The sequence below is a fragment of the Enhydra lutris genome, unplaced genomic scaffold (genome assembly GCF_002288905.1).
Source record: "Enhydra lutris kenyoni isolate GAN:26980312 unplaced genomic scaffold, ASM228890v2 scaffoldscaffold5, whole genome shotgun sequence".
NCBI classification, from domain to species: domain Eukaryota; kingdom Metazoa; phylum Chordata; class Mammalia; order Carnivora; family Mustelidae; genus Enhydra; species Enhydra lutris.
In genome coordinates this window covers 2,096,157-2,116,782 of record NW_019154089.1, presented here as the reverse complement: position 1 = coordinate 2,116,782, position 20,626 = coordinate 2,096,157, and the positions used below count along the sequence as shown (strand labels likewise).

At 39.3% G+C, this 20,626-nt stretch overlaps 1 protein-coding gene across 1 annotated transcript in view; it reads left to right on the top strand.

The window, feature by feature from the left end:
- The window catches only part of LOC111140819 (catenin alpha 1), a 180,043-nt gene that overhangs the window by 50,280 nt on the left and 109,137 nt on the right, over positions 1-20,626 (top strand). The window contains exons 4-7 of the mRNA XM_022493010.1: positions 7,218-7,384; positions 8,111-8,230; positions 16,117-16,386; positions 19,274-19,477. Of these exons, the coding sequence (XP_022348718.1) occupies positions 7,218-7,384; positions 8,111-8,230; positions 16,117-16,386; positions 19,274-19,477 (761 nt within the window). The remainder of the gene's footprint in view (positions 1-7,217; positions 7,385-8,110; positions 8,231-16,116; positions 16,387-19,273; positions 19,478-20,626) is intronic.

Here is a 20,626-nt window from a genome sequence, read left to right as displayed (position 1 = left end):
AAACCATAAGAGGCTCTTAATCTCACAAAACAAATTCAAGGTTGGGGTGGGGGTGGGGTGGGGAGAGGGGGGTTAGGGAAGGGTGGTTGGGTTATGGACAGTGAGGAAGGTATGTGCTATGGTGAGTGCTGTGAAGTGTGTAAGCCTGGCGATTCACAGACCTGTACCCCTGGGGCTAATAATATATGTTAATAAAAAATAAAAAATTGAAGAAAAGAATGTTAAGTTAAAGAAGAAATTGTTGACTGCATGTGTTGACATCACTGCTGTTTAAAGAGACTCTAGGGGCAGGCACCTAAGTAGTACAGTCCCTTAAGCAGGAGACTCTTGGTTTTAGCTCAAGCTCTGATCTCTGGGTCCTGAGATTGAGCCCCACGTGGGGCTCAGCACAGAGTCCACTTGAGATTCTTTCCCTCCTTCCCCTCCGCCCCCCACTTGCACAGTCACATGCGCCTTCTCTCTTTCATATAAGTAAATAGAAAAATCTAAGTTAAGCAGCTGCCTTTGGTTCAGGTCACGATCTCAAGGTTCTGGGATACAGCCCTGCATGCTTGCTTCTCCCTCTCCCTCTGCTCCTCCTCCTGCTCGCGTTCTTTCTCTCTCTTGCTGGCTCTCTCTAAAATAAATAAACACAAATCTCAAAAAAAAAAAAAAAAAAAGACTTCAAGAAAAAAGATTTTCTCTACCTCTCCTGCCCCTCCCGCTGCTCTCCCTTCCCAAAATAAAAAATCTTTTTTATAAAAAGAAAGAGACTCTAAATGTGCAGTCAGAGGAACATAGTGAAAGCAGAGTTACTGACACAGAGGAGGAAAGTGGTTGTGACAAAAAGGATGATGATGTCCAAGAGGAAGTGGTGTCTTCAAAACCTTTACACTAAAGGAACTCTTGAAGATATTTCTTTTTTTTTTCTTTTTTTTTCTTTTTTTTTTTTAAGATTTTGTTTATTTATTTGACAGAGGGAGAAAGATCACAAGTAGGCAGAGAGAGAGAGGAGGAAGCAGGCTCCCTTACGAGCAGAAAGCCCGATGCGGGACTTGATCCCAGGACCCTGACATCATGACCTGAGCCGAAGGTAGAGGCTTAACCCACTGAGCCACCCAGGCGCCCTTGAAGATATTTCTTGACATTAAAAGTGCAAATAGTAAAATGTCGGAAGGTGATCCAGATTTAGAAAGCAGTAGGACAATTTGCCTAATAGTAGAAGAGATGCATTGTTTATATCCCAAGTTAAATGCTGAAGAAGGCAAGTGTTGTTCAAAAATGACTTTGGGGGGGTACCTGGCCCATTCTGTTAGGCTTCTGCCTTTGGCTCAAGTCATGATCTCAGGGTCCTGGAGTTGGGCCCTGTGTTGGGACTCCCTGCTCAGTGTTGAGTCTGCTTCTCCCTCTCTCAAAGTCTTTAAAAAAAACAAAACAAAACAAACAAACAAAAAAAAACCAAAAACTACTTTTGAGTAGTTCTCTTACAAAGAAAAAACACTAATTCTCGTTGTTAATGTTTTGAGTTAAAATGTATTAAGTATTAATTGTACTATTTATTTTCATTTACCTGGGTATTTATAATTAGTAGTAAAGGAGCTTTTAACATTATTGTCAAAAAATGTTAAAGATTATAGGATAATCATGATTTTCCCATATAGTAAGATTACTTTGCAGTGTTACAGCTTGCATGATCATTTTTGTGGATCTCTACTACTATGCAAAGTGAGGATTACCTATATTATCTCTGTTTTATAGTTGTTGGAAATTGAGACCTGTTTAGTGGTGAAGCTAGTTTCTATCTGTGTGACATCTAGTTTTATGATCCTATTCTTTCCCATTATACTGCTGCCCATACATATACTGCTGCCCATACACACACACACACACATACATACATACATACATACATACATACATACATACATACATATATACATACATACATACATACACCTGGAAAAAAAATTTCTTTAATAGGCCCTTGACTTCTCCTACTGGTTGCAGACCAGATTCTTGAAAGAGCAGTCTTGTTCTGCCTTTTTCACCTCCCACAGAATTGGTCTTCCTCATTCTTCCTTGCCAGCTGCAGTGGCGTCCCTGGCTTTCCAGGATCATTTTAGTGTGCATCTGTCCCAGGTCCTTTGAGTTGGTGTTCCCTCTGCTTGGAGTGATTTTGTAAGATAGTCAGATTGTCCTGTTCTTCATTTTTTAAGACACTCCTCAATTGGTGCCTTTTCAGTGAGGCTTGCCTTGATCCCCCTATTTTAAATAATATGTTATATCCCCACTCTCCTTGTCCTTTCTGTCACTGTGGCGCCCTCTCACAAGTACTTCACAAGTTTACCAGCTATATAACTGACATGATTATGTTTATCATCTTTCCCTCCTGTTAGAATATAAGCTCTCTGGAGGCAGGGATTTTTGTCTGGTTAGTTAATTAATCTACTATTTTTAAAGAGATTTTATTTTATTTTAGAGAGAAAGATAGCATGCACACATAGGGGGTAGGAGCAGAGGGAGAGGGACAAGCAGACTCGTGCTGAGTGAAGAGCTCTATGTGGGGCTCAATGAGGGCTCAACCCCAGAACCTGTGATCACGACCTGAGCCGAAATCAAGAGTTGGACGCTCGACTGACTGCGCCACCCAGACACCCCTGGTTAGTTAATTTCTCTCCTAAGTGGTTAGAATGGTGCCCAGCTCCTAGAAGGTGTTCAGTAAACACTTGTTACAAGAAAGCATTAATTAATGCTCTTAAAGCTGGTTGTTGAATGGATGGATGCTCACGAGACACAATGAAGCCCATTTCTCTGTCTTACCTAGTTTTAATTAATAATAATAATAATTTCTGCCAACCCTGTATTGTTTCCTAGTGCAAGGTAATGAATGATACATTTTAGATATCTTACCTGATTTGTCCCTCAGAGCAAAGTATTGTCTATACTTTGGAGAAGAGAAAACAGTCAGTGGAGTCCAGTCACATAGCTGATAGGTGGGAAAACCAAAACTTAAGCTTATCTCCAACTCCGAGGCCTGTGCTCTTTCAGGTCCCTGCATTTGATACTCTTTATCTCTTTATTTATTGAGCCATAATTCACTTTCCATAATACTTACTCTTTTAAAGTGTACAGTTCAGTGGTTTTTAGTATATTTACAAGGTTGTGCAGCCATCACTGCTATGTAGTTCCAGAACATTTTCATTACTCCAGAAAGAAACTCCAAACCTATTAGCAGTTAGTCCTCACTCTTTCTTTCTGCCCCACCTGCTGGCAACCACTAGCCTGGCTTCTGTCTCTGAATTTACTTATTGTGGACATTACACATAAATGGAATAATACAATATGTGGCCTTTTGGGACTGACTTCTTTCTTGTAGCACATGCTTAGAAGATTCATTCATGTAGCGTGTATTAGTACTTTGTTCCTTTTTATGCTTAACTGTCTCATTGCACAGATATACCACAGTTTCTTTTTCTTTCTTTCTTTCTTTTTTTTTTTTTTTTTTTTTTAGATTTTTTTATTTGTTGAGTGAATGGCAGGCAGAGGGAGAAGGAGAGGCAGATTCCCCACTGAGCAGGGATCCTGATGTGGGGCTCTATCCCAGTGACCCTGGGATCGTGAACTGAGATGAAGGCAGCTGCTTTGACTGAGGCACCTAGGCGCCCCATATCACAGTTTCTTATCCATTCATTAGTGGATGTATGGATGTTTTGGTGGTTCTCACATTTCAGCTATTATGAGGAGTGCTGTTGTGTGAACATTTAGTGTAAGTTTTTGTATAGACATTTGTTTTCAATTGTTAAAGGAATATACCTTCAAGTGGAATTATTAGATCATACTGTAAGTCTATATTTAACCTTTTGAGGGCCTGCTAGACTGTTTTCCAAAGTCACTGTATCATTTTACATTCCCACCAACTTTCTCCATGTTCCTCACCAGCATTTATTATTATCTGTCTTTTTAATTTTAGCTGTCTTAGTAGATAATGTTTTGTTATGCCTTGCCTTTATGGCTAATGAGACTGAGCACAGAATGTCTGTGTAGTGCCTTTCTTTGCCTATTTTAAATTAGATTTTCTTTTTATTTAGTCATTAGAGTTCTTTTTATATTGTGTCTACCAGATCCTTATTACATAGTGATTTTCAGAAGTTTTCTCCTGTTCTTTTGGTCTTTTCACTTTCTTGATCATGTCCTTCAAAGCACAAAAATTTCAAATTTTGATGATGCCGTTTTATCTTTCTTCTGTTATTTGTCCTTTTGGTGTCATGGCTTAGAAATGATTGTCTAATCATAGGCCATATAGACTTATGTTAATGTTTTCTTCTGAGTGTTAATAATTGAACCTCTTAAATTTAGGATTCTATCTGTCCTGAAAGTATATGGTGTGAGGTAGAGTCCAAGTTCATTCTTTCGCATTTGAGTATCCATTGTTCCAGTACTGTTTGTTTGAAACACAGTTTTTCCCCCATTGAATGGTCTTGGCAGCTTCTGGAAAATTAAGTGACTGTATTTTTGGATTCTAGATTCTGTTCCGTTGATCTGTATGTATGCATTTGATTTTTTTTTTTTTTTTTTTGTCTTGTCATCCTTGTCATCCCATTCTCTTTGTTTCTTTTGTCCAATAGTCTTTGTCCCCTACTCCTAATTCCACAGTCTCAGGGGACACCTTTTTTTTTTTTTTTTTTTTAAATCTTCATACGGTTGCTCTTGCCCTTTCCTCCATCTTACTACAATCCTAGCTTGAAACCTTTAAGTCACCTTTGATGCTTTCTTTTTCCTCGCTCTTTTTTTTTTTTTTAAGATTTTATTTATTTATTTGACAGAGAGAGTGATCACAGGTAGGCAGAGAGGCAGACAGAGAGGAGGAAGCAGGCTCCCCGCTGAGCAGAGAGCCCAATGTGGGGCTCGATCCCAGGACCCCGAGATCATGACCTGAGCTGAAGGCAGAGGCTTTAACCCACTGAGCCACCCAGGCGCCCCTCTTTTTCCTCACTCTTTATAATCAAAGGTGGTTATATCATTTGACTCCTGTCATCTGTGTGGTCAGGTTTATTTTATTTTATCTTATTTTATTTTTTAAAGTTTTATTTATCAGAGAGAGGTAGAGAGAGAGAGATCATGAGCAGGGGGGAGGGGTAGAGGTAAAAGCATACTCCCCACTGAGCAGGGAGCTCAATTTGGGACTCCATCCCAGGACCCTGGGATCATGACCTGAGCTGAAGGCAGACATTTAATTGACTGAGCCACTCAAGCTCGTGGTCAGATTTATCTTATGTGCTTTTGTTGGGTCAATCTGTGTATGTATGACTTTCACTTCCTTCTTTCAGTCAGGAATTCTTTGTACTCTGTCCATGGCTTTTCCATCCCCATCTTCTGTTCTTTCTATACAGGTCCATCACTGCCTACTTAGACTGGAGGACTCTGCCTCCAAATATGCCTTCTTACTGTGTATCTCAACTTGATAAGTGGTTCTAACAGCATAATATTGGCATTACAAAACCTGGCTCTCCCATTTACTGTCAGGTAACTGATTAAGTTGGTTAACTTTCTAAGCTTTAGTTGTCTCATTTGTAAGGAAGGGCCAGTACTACCTACTTCCTAGGTGACTCATAGGATTAAATAAAATACGTAGAGTGCCATAGAGTGGACATTTAATAAATTTTGGATGCTATTATGTTGCTGTTCCTTTTACTTGAGATGCTAACTCCCTTAATTTTTTTTTAAAGATTATTTATTTATTTGATACACAGAGAGAGAGATCACAAGTAGGCAGAGAGGAAGGCAGCTCTAGAGAGAGGGGGAAGTTGGCCCCCTGCTGAGCGAAGAGCCTGATACTGGGCTCCATCCCAGGACCCTGAGATCTCGACCTGAGCCGAAGGCAGAGGCTTAACCCACTGAGCCACCCAGGTGCCCCAACTCCCTTAATTCTAATGCCAAAAATTCTTCCTGTCCTTTGAGAGTAGAGTCATTTTCAGAGTACCATATTTCCCATAAAACTGTTGCTGGCATTTCCTTTCTTCTTCAGACTGTTTGTTAGTGCTTTCTGCTTTGAAACTCTGTGTACTTTTGTGTCTTTCGTACAGCTCTTGTGTTAAAATGCCACATAATTTCTGTGTGATCACATTCTTCTTTTTCTGGATTGTAAACCGCTTGAAAACAGATAGTCTTGTTCTTTGTATCCCCAGCAGTGGATTAGTTTTTGTCTGTACTAAGCTCTCAATACATAGGTGAAATTCTTTTTATTGTTTAAGGCCAATATCTCTTATTTAATATTAATATTTAAGGTACATTTTTTTTTTTCTACAAGGCTTTTGAGACAAATTCTTCATGAGTAAATAGTTTTTCCTATCCCATAGCACCTTGTCCACAAGCATACAATTCTGATTGCATTGTAATACTCCCTGATTTGTGAGCCCTTTGAGTCCAGGCGCTTTGTCTTAATCAGCCTTTAATTGTTTGCTTGTCTGCCTTCCCCCCTCCTTAGATGTCCATGAGAAGATGGGCTGTTTTCTGTGTGCTCTATCATTGACACGTAGTTCAGACTTTGATATATAGTGGGTGCGCAAATATTTGTTGAGTAAATAGATGAAAGAATGAGCTCATTTAAGTATCCTACAATAACATTTTTATTTATTTATTTATTTTATTAATTATTTTTTAAAGATATTTTTAAATTTATTTATTCGACAGAGAGAGGGGTCACAAGCAGAGAGGCAGGCAAAGAGAGAGGGGGAAGCAGGCTCCCCGCTGAGTAGAGAGTCTGATGCAGGCCGATCCCAGGACCCTGAGATCATGACCTGAGCTGAAGGCAGAGGCTTAACCCACTGAGCCACCCAGGCGCCCCTGTATTGTGTATGTTGTTAGTATAGTTTTTAAAATTATGGATATAGGGCACCTGGGGCGGCTCAGTGGGTTGAGTCTCAGCTGAAGGCTGAAGGCAGAGACTCAACCCACTGAGCCACCCCAGGTGCCCCCCTGAAAAGGAGTGTTTTTCAGGCTCTTTATGTATAGCACCAAAATCACTTTCTAGATACTGTGTTTTCACTAGCAGTACATGAGGGTGCTTTTTAAAGTGATTGCTGTAAAGCAAACAAAAGCAAACAAAACAATAAAAATGAGAGCCCTTAAATTCTGTGCATGAACTATACAAGGTGTGAGTTATTATTATTATTTTTTTAAACGTAGACCAGTTATTTGGTTCATTCCTGATGGGTTTGTTTTTTCATGCTGTAAAACAGGTGATTTGATGAAGACTGCTGCAGGAGAGTTTGCAGATGATCCCTGCTCTTCTGTGAAGCGTGGCAACATGGTTCGGGCAGCTCGAGCTTTGCTCTCTGCTGTTACCCGGCTGCTTATTTTGGCTGACATGGCAGATGTCTATAAATTACTTGTTCAGCTGAAAGTTGTAAGTACAGGCCTGTGTCTGTAATTTGTTCTTTCCATCACAGTGAGGCTGCTGCTGCCCATAGTTAATTCAGTATTCCTTAGAGTTTGTTTTGGGTTTTGAACTTGTTTTACCAAAGTGGAGCAGGAATGTTTTCTTTTAGTTTCCATTTTCAGCTCTTCTTGAAGTGTACCTCAGACTGGCTGTGCTATGAGCCTGTGTAGTCTTGATTTTAGTGAAGAACTTGTAGCAAAGGTACTGTTTTGACTCCTTCCCTCTGCAGTAGTGATAAAGCATTTCCTTTTACTGGTATTCCAGAGTTGAGAAACCAAGATGTGTTAAATTCTATCATTTTAGATAACTGTCAATATAATCCTCCCATGTAGTAGTTGCTCATATATTTGAGGGCCATGTAAACTGAAGAGAAAATTTAGAGTGCTATCCAAGTAGCAGTTAAAAGGAATAAAATAGTATAGATTTTTTTTTTTAAGATTTTATTTATTTATTCGACAGAGAGAGACACAGAGAGAGAGGGAACACAAGCAAGGGGAGAGGGAGAGGGAGAAGCAGGCTTCCCACCAAGGAGGGAGCCCAGTGTGAGCCTTGATCCCAGGACCCTGAGATCATGACCTAAGCCGAAGGCAGACGCTTAACGACTGAGCCACCCAGGTGCCCAGTATAGATCTTTTTTACATACATATTTGTTTTGTTTAGAATTATTCTTATTTAGAGTTATGTTTTATATAGGTGGAAGAAGGTATTTTGAAACTGAGGAATGCTGGCACTGAACAAGATTTAGGAATACAGTATAAAGCCCTAAAACCTGAAGTGGATAAACTAAACATTATGGCAGCCAAAAGACAACAGGTACAGTCATGATTTGGGGGTATATTAAAGTTTTTTATATTATGATCTAGTGGGAAAAATCGATTTTACTTACGTTTTCTGAAGGTACCGGTACCTCTCTCTGCCAGTATAGTTCTATTAAAACATTTAACTTATGAAGTAAGTATCCTTTTAGTATTGTATTATTAATAAACCTGTAATTAAGTTGCTTTCATGTTATGCTTCTATTTTAATTTTCATGAATAGCTTGGCAGTTTGCAGTTGTGTCTGGAGCGGTGATAAGGTCTTTGTTATGTGCCTTCAAGGATTAACTTGATTTGGTGGTAGAGTTAATTTCAGATTTTTTTTTTTTTAAAGATTTTTATTTATTTATTTGACAGACAGAGATCACAAGTAGGCAGAGAGGCAGGCAGCTCTCTGCTGAGCAGAGAGCCCGATGCCATGCGGGGCTTGATGCCATGCGGGGCTCGATCCCAGGACCCTGGGATCATGACCTGAGCCGAAGGCAGAGGCTTTAACCCACTGAGCCACCCAGGCGCCCCTCATTTCAGATTTTTAAAAAACCTTAAACCCGTTGAAAATTAGCGGAATTACTTGATTATGAGAAACTAACCCCATTCTCTCCCCATATTTGGCCACTTTTTAAGTATTTCTTATTCATCATCCTTAGTAGTTTCCATTGTGTTAAGAATTTGTGTTGGGTGGCATGTGGATCGTTGTTCTAATTTTTCCAGGCTTTGCTAGCCCTTTGGAATTTTGGGACTTAGAGTGCTTTCAATGTGGTGTGTGCTGTAAGAGAGACACACGTGTCACCATCCAGTTTCTTAAAACTTTGTAATTCTGATCAAGCTTGTGCTTTTTCACAAAGCCCTGAAAAGATCAGTTCTTTTCTTGTTTGCGATACCTGTATCAGTTAGTATATTTCATGCTGCATTTCACAGAAAACCCAGCTCCAAAACTGCTTGAACAGTGGGGGATTTATTTTCTCACCAATTAGAAGTCCCAAATTAGGTTTGATTTTTGAGGTGATTAAGGTTATATATTATATGTCCTCAAGGATCCAGGGTTTTGACCTTTTCCAGCATTGCTGTGTTTTGTGTGCCCGGCACTGGACGGCTACAGAAGCTCTAGGCATGCTATTTGTACACATCACTATGTCCAGCAAGAATAAAAAAACCTGTTTTCTTCCATATGTCTTTTTTTTTAAATAAGCAAATGATCTAGAAGCCCCTAACAGATTTGCCCTAAATCTGAATTGTGTGACATACCCGTTCTTCATTAGTCATTAGTGAGAGTAAAGCGGTTATATTTGTGACTCAGAATCATGAAGACCTCCCTTCTACTGAGATTAGGGGAGGTATCCTTGAGGACAGGACACCCAACAAGAGTTCTGATAGGCATGGGGAGAATGGAGTCAGTACTGTAAATGTCCCATATAGGCTATCCTCAGCTTTGGAGTCTTCTTAGTACCTTTCATTTGGTTATATTATACCAGTATAAAAACTTTACCCCACTGATTGAGAAGATATAAATAATGTACGTAAGGTATTTAATAAGGTTATTAAGCATATTTCAAGCTTAGGTTGTGATCAGACTGGATCTGTGCATATGAGATCCTGGTTTTACATATCCATTACTTATATTATGCATGATAATACACCTAGATTTGATGTGTTGCCTAAGGTATTAGTTTTTGTGGGCTCAGTGTATTTTTATCACTTATCCCCGTGTTGGCCTATGTCTCCATCACATAAATCACAAGTAAGTTTTTTCTTTTTGCTGGGCCTGATCGGTTCTGAGTATTTGTTCAATAGTATAGTTCTGTAAATATGACATGCTGGCCCAATTAGGTTCATAGTTTATTTTGCATAATGTTTATGATTTAAATTCTCATTTGAATACGTGAAATAAATGTTATATTTAAAAAATAAAGTTTGGTGAACAGTCTCACTGTCTTAAAACTTAGTCTAATCTTTGTTTATGAAGACTTAATATTTGAGGAAAGTAATGTTTAGACTGACACTATATTGGCTATCTTTGCAAAGTAGTAGAGTAAGTAAATTGATGATATTCTTGAGATAGAATATAATGATAGACCAGACTTTTGTATCCTATGGGAAAAACTTACTCAAAAGTAATGGTGCCTGTAAGACTGGTGAATCACAGACCTAGACCCCCGAAGCAAATAATACATTATATGTTAATTAAAAAAAAAAGTAATGGTGCCTGACTTTTAATTCTATGCGCTGTGAATACATGAAGAGTTTCTTGAACATAATCCCCGATGTACTAAAACACAAAATGAAACAAAACCCAGTAAATTTTAAATATTTCTGAAATAAGATGTCATTAAAATCTTGAAGTTACTACTTACTGGACGGTCTTATATTTGCCCCTCCATATCTTGTTTCACCCTTATTCATCTTGTTCTCTGCCCTAGGAACCTGACCTGTCTGGACTGCATCTAGGGCTCCTCTGCCCTCTAGGTCCTGATTGGGTTTGGCCAGTGGGAACATCAGCAGGAGATCAGAGGGGATAGAAGGGTGAGGCTGGGGATTTTATTCCCCTGGCTCCCCATCCTGCTTAAGGATCATGGTGGCTAAAAGTCAGAGCCCCTTTCAGGTGGTATTCTCTATACACCTTGCTGCCTGGTTTCTGGGAACTGCTGCCTCTCTCTTTCATCAGGCCTAAGTGCTGTATCAGCCTTGTGGTTTCCATGTACGTTCTCTGTACTTTTTATGTTTTTATTTTTTGAAAGATTTTATTTATGTATTTTGACAGACAGCAAGAGGGGACATTAGTAGGGGAAGTGGGAAAGGAAGCAGGGAGCCTGCTGAGCAGGGAGCCCGATGAGGGTCTTGGTCCCAGGACCCTGGGATCATGACCTGAGCTGAAGGCAGCCGCTTAACCAACTGAGCCACCCAGGTGCCCCTCTTCATATCTTTTTAGCATAGTCCTTGAACCATGTTTGATTTACTCTTATTTTGTTTTCTGCTGGTGTCTTTTTTTTTTTTTTTTTAAGATTTTATTTATTTGTCAGAGAGAGAGAGTACACACAAGCAGGCAGAGGCAGGCAGAGGCAGCGAGAGAAGCAGGCTCCCCGCCGAGCAAAGAGCCCCATGCGGGACTTAATCCCAGGACCCCGGGACCATGACCTGAGCTGAAGGCAGCGGCTTAACCAACTGAGCCACCTAGGCATCCCTTTGCTGGTGTCTTAATTGATGCATGTTTCCATTTTAAAGTTTATCTTGGGTTTGTAGCATGTTCTAGTCATTTATAGTGTTCCTTGGGCCTAATTCTTAAACCTTTAGCCTTAACCTTCTGCAGTAGAATCCACTGAATAGGCCGGCTGTGGGCTCCTTTCTGACTCCTGATCATAAAATCGTCTTTTGTAGGACATGGGTCTAGGTGTCTATTCCTATAAACTAGTGCTTTCCTTGGGAATTAAACAGCTATTTGATCCTAAGTTCCCAGCCTGGTGGAAACTTCATTCTCCCTTTTAGAATTGCCCACTGGTCTCCTTCAGTAACTGGCAACATTTTTTCACAGTGTGTGTTTTCTGGCGGAATTCCTATACTGCTGTATGCTTAGCCCCCCCCTTGACTGTTTTCACCTTTAACTTTTTCTTCTTTTCTCAGGCATGGCATGTATTAATTTACCTTCTCGTTCAGGCTCTTAATCTTTGCAGACAGCCCCTAGTCCAGAAAAGGGGTATTTCCTCAAGAAAAGTATTTGGGTGTGATGTATATACTGGCTTCTTTAGCCTACCTTGTATCATTTAATCAGCAACCACCCGTTGAGGAAATGCTAAGCCTCATAAGGTCTGCAGGCTCTTTGGAATTTATCTGTTTCTCCTTAAGGTTTTTCTGGTGCATGGTATGGTGGTGGGGGTGGTGAGGATGTTGCTGAAATAATAATGATTAACTCTAAAAAGGTGTTTTCTATGTGCTAAACACTGTTATAAACCTTTTGTGAATACAAACTCATTTAATCTTTACAAAACAATATAAGGTAGATCTATAATTGATCAGATACTCATTTTTGTAGATGAAAGAACTGTAGTACAGGGAGATGAAATAATTTGGCAAGGTCATTCATCGAGTCAGGTGGAGCCAGGTTTTAAAGCCAGGCCCCAGGGGCAGGGATTTTGTTTGTTTAAATTGCTGTTATAATCCCTAGTGCCTAGAACATTGTCTGGATGTAGTAGTGTTCCCTAAATATTTAATGAACAAGTGAATAAGCCGTTTGGCTATACTGCAGATCTACCCTGGAATGGGGTTCTAAATTTGGTCCTAATCTGTTATTTTCTTGGGCTGGAGTATAATTTGCTCACTGGGAGTGTTGGATTTCCATGAGGCTATAGGCTCTTCTTTGAGTGTAAGGGTAAAATAGATGGCAGAGGTAAGGATGGGCCGGCATTGACCCTACTTCTTGTAAGGAGGACTGCCTGTGCCTCCTGTGGTCAACACTGTTTCCTCAGTCTGCTCCAGATGGAACACTATGATGTTTATATTCCACCCACCCAGGTACATAGAACTTGTTGAGATATTTGCCAAAAACCTAATGAACTCTGAGTTTCATGATTTCTTTCTCTCTCTCTCTCTTTCTATTTATTTATTTATTTTTAAAGATTTTATTTATTTTTCAGAGAGAGTGCACACAAGTAGGGGGAGCAGCAGGCAGAGGGAGAAGCAGGCTGTCTACTGAGCAGGGATCTTGATGTGGGGTTTAATCCTAGGACCCTGGCATCATGACGTGAGCTGAAGGCAGATGCTTAACCCACTGAGCCACACAGGCAGGCGTCCCTCATGATTTCTTTTTCTGAAAACCTGAACAGACACAGTGGTAATGGATAGTAATGTGTTTTAAGTGTAAATAATCAGGACTGGCTGGAATTGCTTATGGTCCCCCCCCCTTTTTTAAAGATTTATGTTTATTTGAGAGAGAGAGGGCATGCACAGGAAGGGCAGAGTGAGAGGGAGAGAGAATCTCAAGCAGACTCTGTGCTGAGCATGGGGCCTCACTCAGGGCTTGATCTTACAACCCTGAGATCATGACCTGAGCTGAAACGAAGAGCCAGTTGCTCTACTGACTGTGCCACCCAGGCTCCCCTGGCTGGACCTTTTGTTTAAGTATTTTTGTTTGAATCCAAGAGAAGATATTTGATAACATGGCTACAATTTTATATTGTTAAGAGGGAAATGAGAGGAAACTTTTTTAACTCGACTTTCTAGTTTTGAGTTAGAGAGTGCTATAGATTACTTACAAGTTAGCTTTTATTTCTTGATCACTGCGTGGCATGGTTAGTTCAGATTACGTTGAAAGTAATCATTTCTTTTTCGTGTTTTCTGTTTGTTCCTGAGTCTGCTTAACATACAATGGGATTGTTACAGTTTGGGGGTCATGAAGGCTAAGGTGGATTAAGGGACTCTAGCTTCATAAGTAATCTATTAATTTCCTCAATAGCTCATTTTTTCACCAATCCAGATTACTTATCACTACTGCATATTTGGAAGATAATACTTAATGATTATTATTCTTCTGGTAGTAAATCAAGTGCTGCTTTGTGATGGTGCCCATTTTTCCTATCTTTATTTAATAAAATGTAGTTTCTTTGTTATGGCAAACTATTCTCAAGAGAAAAAGCAGAATAGTTTAGCAGTTAGGACAAATGATATTTAGTTATTTTCGTCATAGGTTGAAATATATGCCCCATGCTTGGTAAATAGGAGTCTGTCAGACATAAATTTTGGTGAGGGCAGAATGTGTAGAAAATGCCACACACAACGCGTGCACCAGCTGCTTAAGCATAATGGGTAGACTTTTCCCCTTGTCACAGCTTGAGTCTTGAGATGATCGTCAATTTTCTAAATCTGTGAGGTCCTGTTTCTAGTTTAGTTTTTAGAAAGGTAAAATTTCTCATACCAAGCAAGGCAGTGACTTAAGGAAAGTCAAGTGTTGAATAGTAATTGTGGCACCTATTAGCTTTAGGTGGCCAGAAATTTCTTTGGTAACCTTTTAAGAGACTATACTGATTTAGGTTATAGATACTTAAGGAAGAATTCTAAAGCTATTTGCAAAGCGTCTTATAAAACAGAGGACAATATATGTACTTAGAGGCAAATGCCTCCCTAGAAGATTTTAAGTCCCTGCGGTGGTGGTGGAGAGCAAGACATTTAGAAAATGCCACACAGAACATATGCACCATCTGTTTAAACGTAATGGTTAGCCTTAGCCCTCTGTCATAGCTTGAGTCTGGAAATGATCACTGATTCTCTAAATCCTTAGGGTCCTGTTTCTGAATATTTAGCCTAATGTACTGTGCTATGGGGCATTTGGAGTGCTGTGAGCTATTACTTGCAAATTCAGATTCCAAATGAGAAAAGGATTCTAGGAGGAAAAGTAAGCTGTCATATTATACAAGGTTTGAATGAAGATGCAAACCTAAAATATATAGTTAGATGAAGTGTCAGAAAAAAGAAGCCAGTTAGGTGTCTCTAATGCTTAATTAGGAACTCCTCTAAAAAGATGAACTATTATTAAATGGCTTCAAATTGAGTTATTGACTTTGGCCTTTCTTAGTTAATTTTCTCTTACTGTTTACACATGTAATACTCTTTTTTAAGACGTTTAAATTTGTATTGTAGGATTTAGTTGGCACAATTAACGTTGATGTTCCAAGTTCATACATAAAATAGAGCAGATCTGGTGGTCAGAGTTATCACTTCTATTTTTCTTTTGTGGGGTAATCCACATTTACTAAAGACTTAAGTGCCCCCCCCATTGTTGTTACTTGCAGTAACAATGGGATACCAGAAATATCCTCTTCTCATCTTGCTTATTTGTCACTTACTTGATACCACTTATTTGACACTTGGTGCATCCATTCAGCCTACCAAGTAGATGTTATTATTGGAAATCATGCCAGGAACCTCAATTTTTTTAAACTATGGACTATAATTATGGGGAAATTGAGAAAGAAAGAAAATTATGAGGAAATTGAGAAAGGACAGTTTCACTTAAGACCATAAGTACATAGAGTATTATAATGAAATGAAAACCTTTTGGATAAAACTCATGGAGCACCTGAGCCTCTGCTTTATGTATTAATGACCTATGTCCCAAGGCCATCTTTGGGATAGGGGAATGGAGGGAAGGGAGTGCAGAGTTGTGTACTTGAGAGAGTAGTCTACTACATCGTTGTAGGTTGTAGTTCATGTACATCTGTGGTATCCCCTCCCAATTTCGCAGAACTCTTATAATGAATTTTTGTAACTTAATAAAGAAATACTCAAACGAAATCTTAACTCTGTTTAAATGTGTCTGAATGGTTTTTCTAATTTGGTTGAAATAGGTACATACATTTTTATATAGTTGTAATGAAGATGCTAGTCAGTTTTATGTTTTGCTTTTTAGTTAGTGCTCTGTTAGGTGCTTTACATGCATTATCCCATTTGATCCTCAGGACAATGGAATAAGTGTATTGCTCCTATTTTATAGCAGGTTAAACCAAGTATGATGATTTTAAAGAGATTTTTATTTTTATTTTTTATTTTTAAGAGATTTTTATTTTTAAGTGATCTCTACATCCAGCATGGGGCTTGAACTTAAAACCCAGAGATCAAAAGTCACGTGCTCTATACTGAGCCAGCTGGATGCCTTTAGTGTGGGAATTTTAAGTAAGATCACAAGAGGAGAAAATAGAGCTGGAGATTCAAGCCCAGGTCTGGGTGATTTTGAAATGTTTGAATTCTTCCCTACTAATCCATGCTACCTCCTTTGTTATGAAGCCAGACATTCATGAAACTGTTGTGTCTAATTAGAATTTCTCACTTCTCAGACTTTACTGGCAAATCTTTTAATGACTAGAACTCACATAAAGACTGTTGCAATTTCTTGTTTTACAGGAACTGAAAGATGTGGGCCATCGTGATCAGATGGCTGCAGCCAGAGGAATCCTGCAGAAAAATGTTCCAATCCTCTATACCGCATCCCAGGCATGCCTACAGCACCCGGATGTTGCAGCCTATAAGGCTAACAGAGACCTGATCTATAAGCAGCTGCAGCAGGCGGTCACAGGCATTTCCAATGCAGCCCAAGCCACTGCATCAGATGATGCTTCCCAGCACCAGGGTGGGGGAGGAGGAGAACTGGCATACGCACTCAATAATTTTGATGTAAGTTATGCGTAGGAGGCAATTCAGATTCTTGACCATCTGCCCAAAGTTAAGAGGTTTCTAGGGACATGTGATCATGGTTTCTGATGAAAGTTCATTTTCTACCTAGATTTGCAATCTATGTCAAAAGAAATTTTAGAAATCATCGGTCTACTTGAACATGACTGGGCCTACAACATTTTTTTCTTTTTCTTTCCCTTTCTCTTTTCTTTTGTTAAACTTCTGAATTCTTTTTATGAAACTTAGTTTCCTGTGGGATCATTACCTGTTGAGCATATGAGTTTGGTTTATTTCACCTAAGATTTTAACCTTTTAGCAGATACAAAGATTCGGGAGATGGAGGCAGAGTGTGTGCATACTTGTCCTCCAGGGGCTCACAGTCTAGCGGAAAAGACAGATATATCATAAGTGATTACGACAGAAGTGTTGTCACGTTAATCTTACTTGTCTGCCTAGGTGCGCTTCTCAGTGACTAAATTGTAATAATATATGAAATTTAATCCAGTGGAAGCAAATTTGGGCTTAAAATACTCAGTGTGATTCCATATAGTTATCTTTTATAGTTGATGCCCTGGATCTGTTCTGTGTATAGATTCTCTGTACACACTGTCCTATATATCAATTCTTTCTGGTGTTTTGTTTTTTGGGTTTTTTTTTTTTTAAACTTCTACCCACAATGCTTCATGGCTTCCAGTAGATGGCAGCAGGTTTTTTTTTGTTTGTTTGTTTGTTTTTTAAGTTTTTTTTTTGTTGTTGTTGTTTTAATTCTAAACCCACTGTTAGGTTACATCATCATCATTATTTTTATTATTATTTTGATTAACATAACAGAAAAGTGCCTTCCCTGGGGCCAGTATCCTTTCATAAGTAGGAATGCTTTGAAGTAGAGAATCTACATAATGGAGTGCATTATGTTTTTAACAGTTTTTCCTTGCCTTTATATTTTCCTCCTTTGACCTTCCTTTTCTTCCTTTTGACCCTTTAGTTTGGCATGTGTAACTTAACATTTCTGATACACATGACGATTTGTGACTTCATAAATCATAAAGACAGTGTTAATTTTACAGACCATGGTGTTAGAATCGACTTTTTCTTGGAGTTTTAATCATTAAATGACTAAATGTTAAATCTTTAAATGATGCATCTTAAAATTTAGTGACCCCTTTTTCCACTCCACTCAGATTTGGCAGTCTTAGGTATTGGGCCTCTTTGAAGGCATTAGGGATTACATTTTGCCCTGATTTGAGTTGTAATTGTCAGGGGCTACTTAACCTCTTAGGACTAGGGTGAGACTTCGTAAAATGAGGGGGTTGGATGAAGTGATTGCAGGCCCATTGCAGCTTAATGACTTTTAACATTCTGTAACCATTTATTCCTCATTCTTACTGGTCAGAAGGCATTGTGTGTTTGGGTTTTTTTTTTTCCCCAAGGAACTTTATTTATTTATTTGACAGAAAGAGATCACAAGTACGCAGAGAGGCAGGCAGAGAGAGTGGGGGGGGAAGGAGGGGGGAAGCAGGCTCCCTGCTGAGCAGAGAGCCCGATGCGGAGCTCGATCCCAGGACCCTGGGATCATGACCTGAGCCCAAGGCAGAGATAATACACTGAGCCACCCAAGCTCCCCTGTGTGTTCAGTTTTAACAAGAAAAGTCTTTTTTTTTTTAAGATTTTATTTATTTATTAGAGAGCATGAGAGGGGATAGGGTCAGAGGGAGAAGTAGACTTCCCACTGAACAGGGAGCTCAGTGGAGGGCTCAATCCCAGGACTCTGGGATCATGACCCAAGCCAAAAGCAGACAATTGACCAAGCCACCCAGGCACACCAACCAGAGAAATCCTGTAATAATCTGGTAAGAAAAATGGTCAGCTAAAATGTGTAGGTTAATAATGAACTGGAGGCCTTGCATGTTCAATTTTGAAACTGAGGGTTCTTGGGAATGGAAAGAAGAAATGCATACTTACTGGAAAGGGCAAGCTTTTTTAAAAGAAAAAACTTGGCATTTAACTTGAAATCAGTAAGAATAGTCTCCATATAGAAAAATTAAAGACACAATATTTGCACAGACATTTAGCAGTGTGAGGATAAATTGTATTAAACGGAAAAGTTGTAGGGAGGCCAGTAGCTGCTGTCCTGGGGGTATTGATGTTTGCCCTTGTACCTAAAGCTCGCTTGTGACCTGTCCTCACTCACCACTGGTAAAGCTGGGTTTAAGTGGAGTCATGGGAGTGAAGAGACAGGAAGGTTTTATTCTTACTGGGGCAGTTATACCTCACAGAGTAGCTTTCTTGGAATGGATTGTTTATATGTCTTGCAGATTACCTTGAAGTCTTTAAGCAGAGTCTCTAATTTGGACCTAATAGGATGAGTATGAGACTGTATTATCTATAAAATTTGGTAGATGTATACGATGAGGAAAATAGAATGGAATTGATTATAAATGCATTCCTTTCTGAAACTGAGGACAGAAGTCTGTCTGTTTTTATTGGTTTTATTTTGCTGTGAAACAGTTCCGCTCATGTCATGTAGCAGTTTTATACTCTGTATATAGAAAAGGAAAAGAGCTAACTTATTTCCTTACAATTATCATTTTACTAATACTGTAGAGGCTGACATGTAGATGTTCAGATTCAGTAGTGTGAACATTATTTTAATGCCGACATACTTGTGTTTGCATTTTGTGGTATGGTGTCTTACTGAAGCCCCATTCAGCTGGATAGTATTGCTTGCAGTGCCTTCTTTGAGAATCTAACAAAAAGTGTAACTTTATTTTAGGCATTGGAATATTTGTATTAAATCTTGATGGTCCTGATCAACATTTTGCTCACCTTCGTTAATAATGGAGTGAACATGATCAGCACTAAGATTCAGTTAACACTTTCTCTGCAGAAACAAATCATTGTGGACCCCTTGAGCTTCAGTGAGGAGCGCTTTAGACCTTCCCTGGAGGAGCGCCTAGAAAGCATCATTAGTGGGGCTGCCCTGATGGCTGACTCGTCGTGCACGCGTGATGACCGGCGTGAGAGAATTGTGGCTGAGTGTAATGCTGTACGCCAGGCCCTTCAGGACCTGCTCTCAGAGTACATGGGCAATGTGAGTATCAGAACTTTTTTTTGAAGTGAGAGTGTAACAGATGCTGGATCTGAGATATTTTAACTAAAAATGGCAAGTGTGCTCTTGGTTGCTTGGCCCATTAGGATGGGGCAGATTTTTCAAGGAATGGATAAAAAAGTAAGTGGCTTTCTATGTTCCCCTTTCCTCCCAACTTTTTTTTTTTTTCTCTCTTTTTTTTTTTCTTTCTTTTTTTTTTTTTTTAATTGAAGATTATTTGTTTATTTGACAGAGATCATAAGTAGGCAGAGAGGCAGGCAGAGCAAAGGGGAAGCAGGCTTCTGCTGAGCAGAGATCCCGACCCAGGACTCTGGGATCGTGACCTGTGCTGAAGGCAGAGGCTTTAACCCACTGAGCCACCCAGGTGCCTCTCTGTCGTTTAGTTTTATAAACACACACACACACACACACACACACACAGCTTTTTTTTCCATTTAACATTTGGATGTAAGTTGCAGACATTGTGTTGGTTCAGCTCTAAATACCTTAGCATCCATGTACTATAATGATAATGACCTTTATTCCCTAAAATTCCATTATCACATCTAGGCTGCCGTCTAATTTTAGGCAAAAGGGAATGCTGAATATATTTATAGTTGGTAGTTTTTTTTATGAACCATATAGAACGTCATAAGAAGAGGTAATTACCAACTAGAGCTGTATTAGGTGAACTGAGTAGTGGTTTTGAATTTTTAGGGTTTGTGTTTAAAAACGAGTGCTGTAAAAAAATTTTTTTTTCTATAGATAATACTTGTTGCTTTTTATCTCTATGGTCATTACCTTCCTTTTTCCTTCCCAGATACTTCTGCCATTCCAGTTATTTAATGTTTAGAGTTATTGTAATTTAGACCCTGGCACCCAATATTTACTGTTGCAGAAAAGGAATAAGTTAAATAAAATTTATATAAAATCATTTTAGGGACACCTGGGTGGCTCAGTCGTTAAGCCACTGCCTTCAGCTCGGGTCATGATCCCAGGGTCCTGGGATTGAGTCTCACATCGGGCTCCTTCCTCAGTGGGAAGCCTGCTTCCCTCTTTGCCTCTGCCTGCCACTCTGCCTACTTGTGTTCTCTCTCTCTCTGTCTCTGACAAATAAATAAATAAAATCTTAAAATCGTTTTCAAGGGAAGA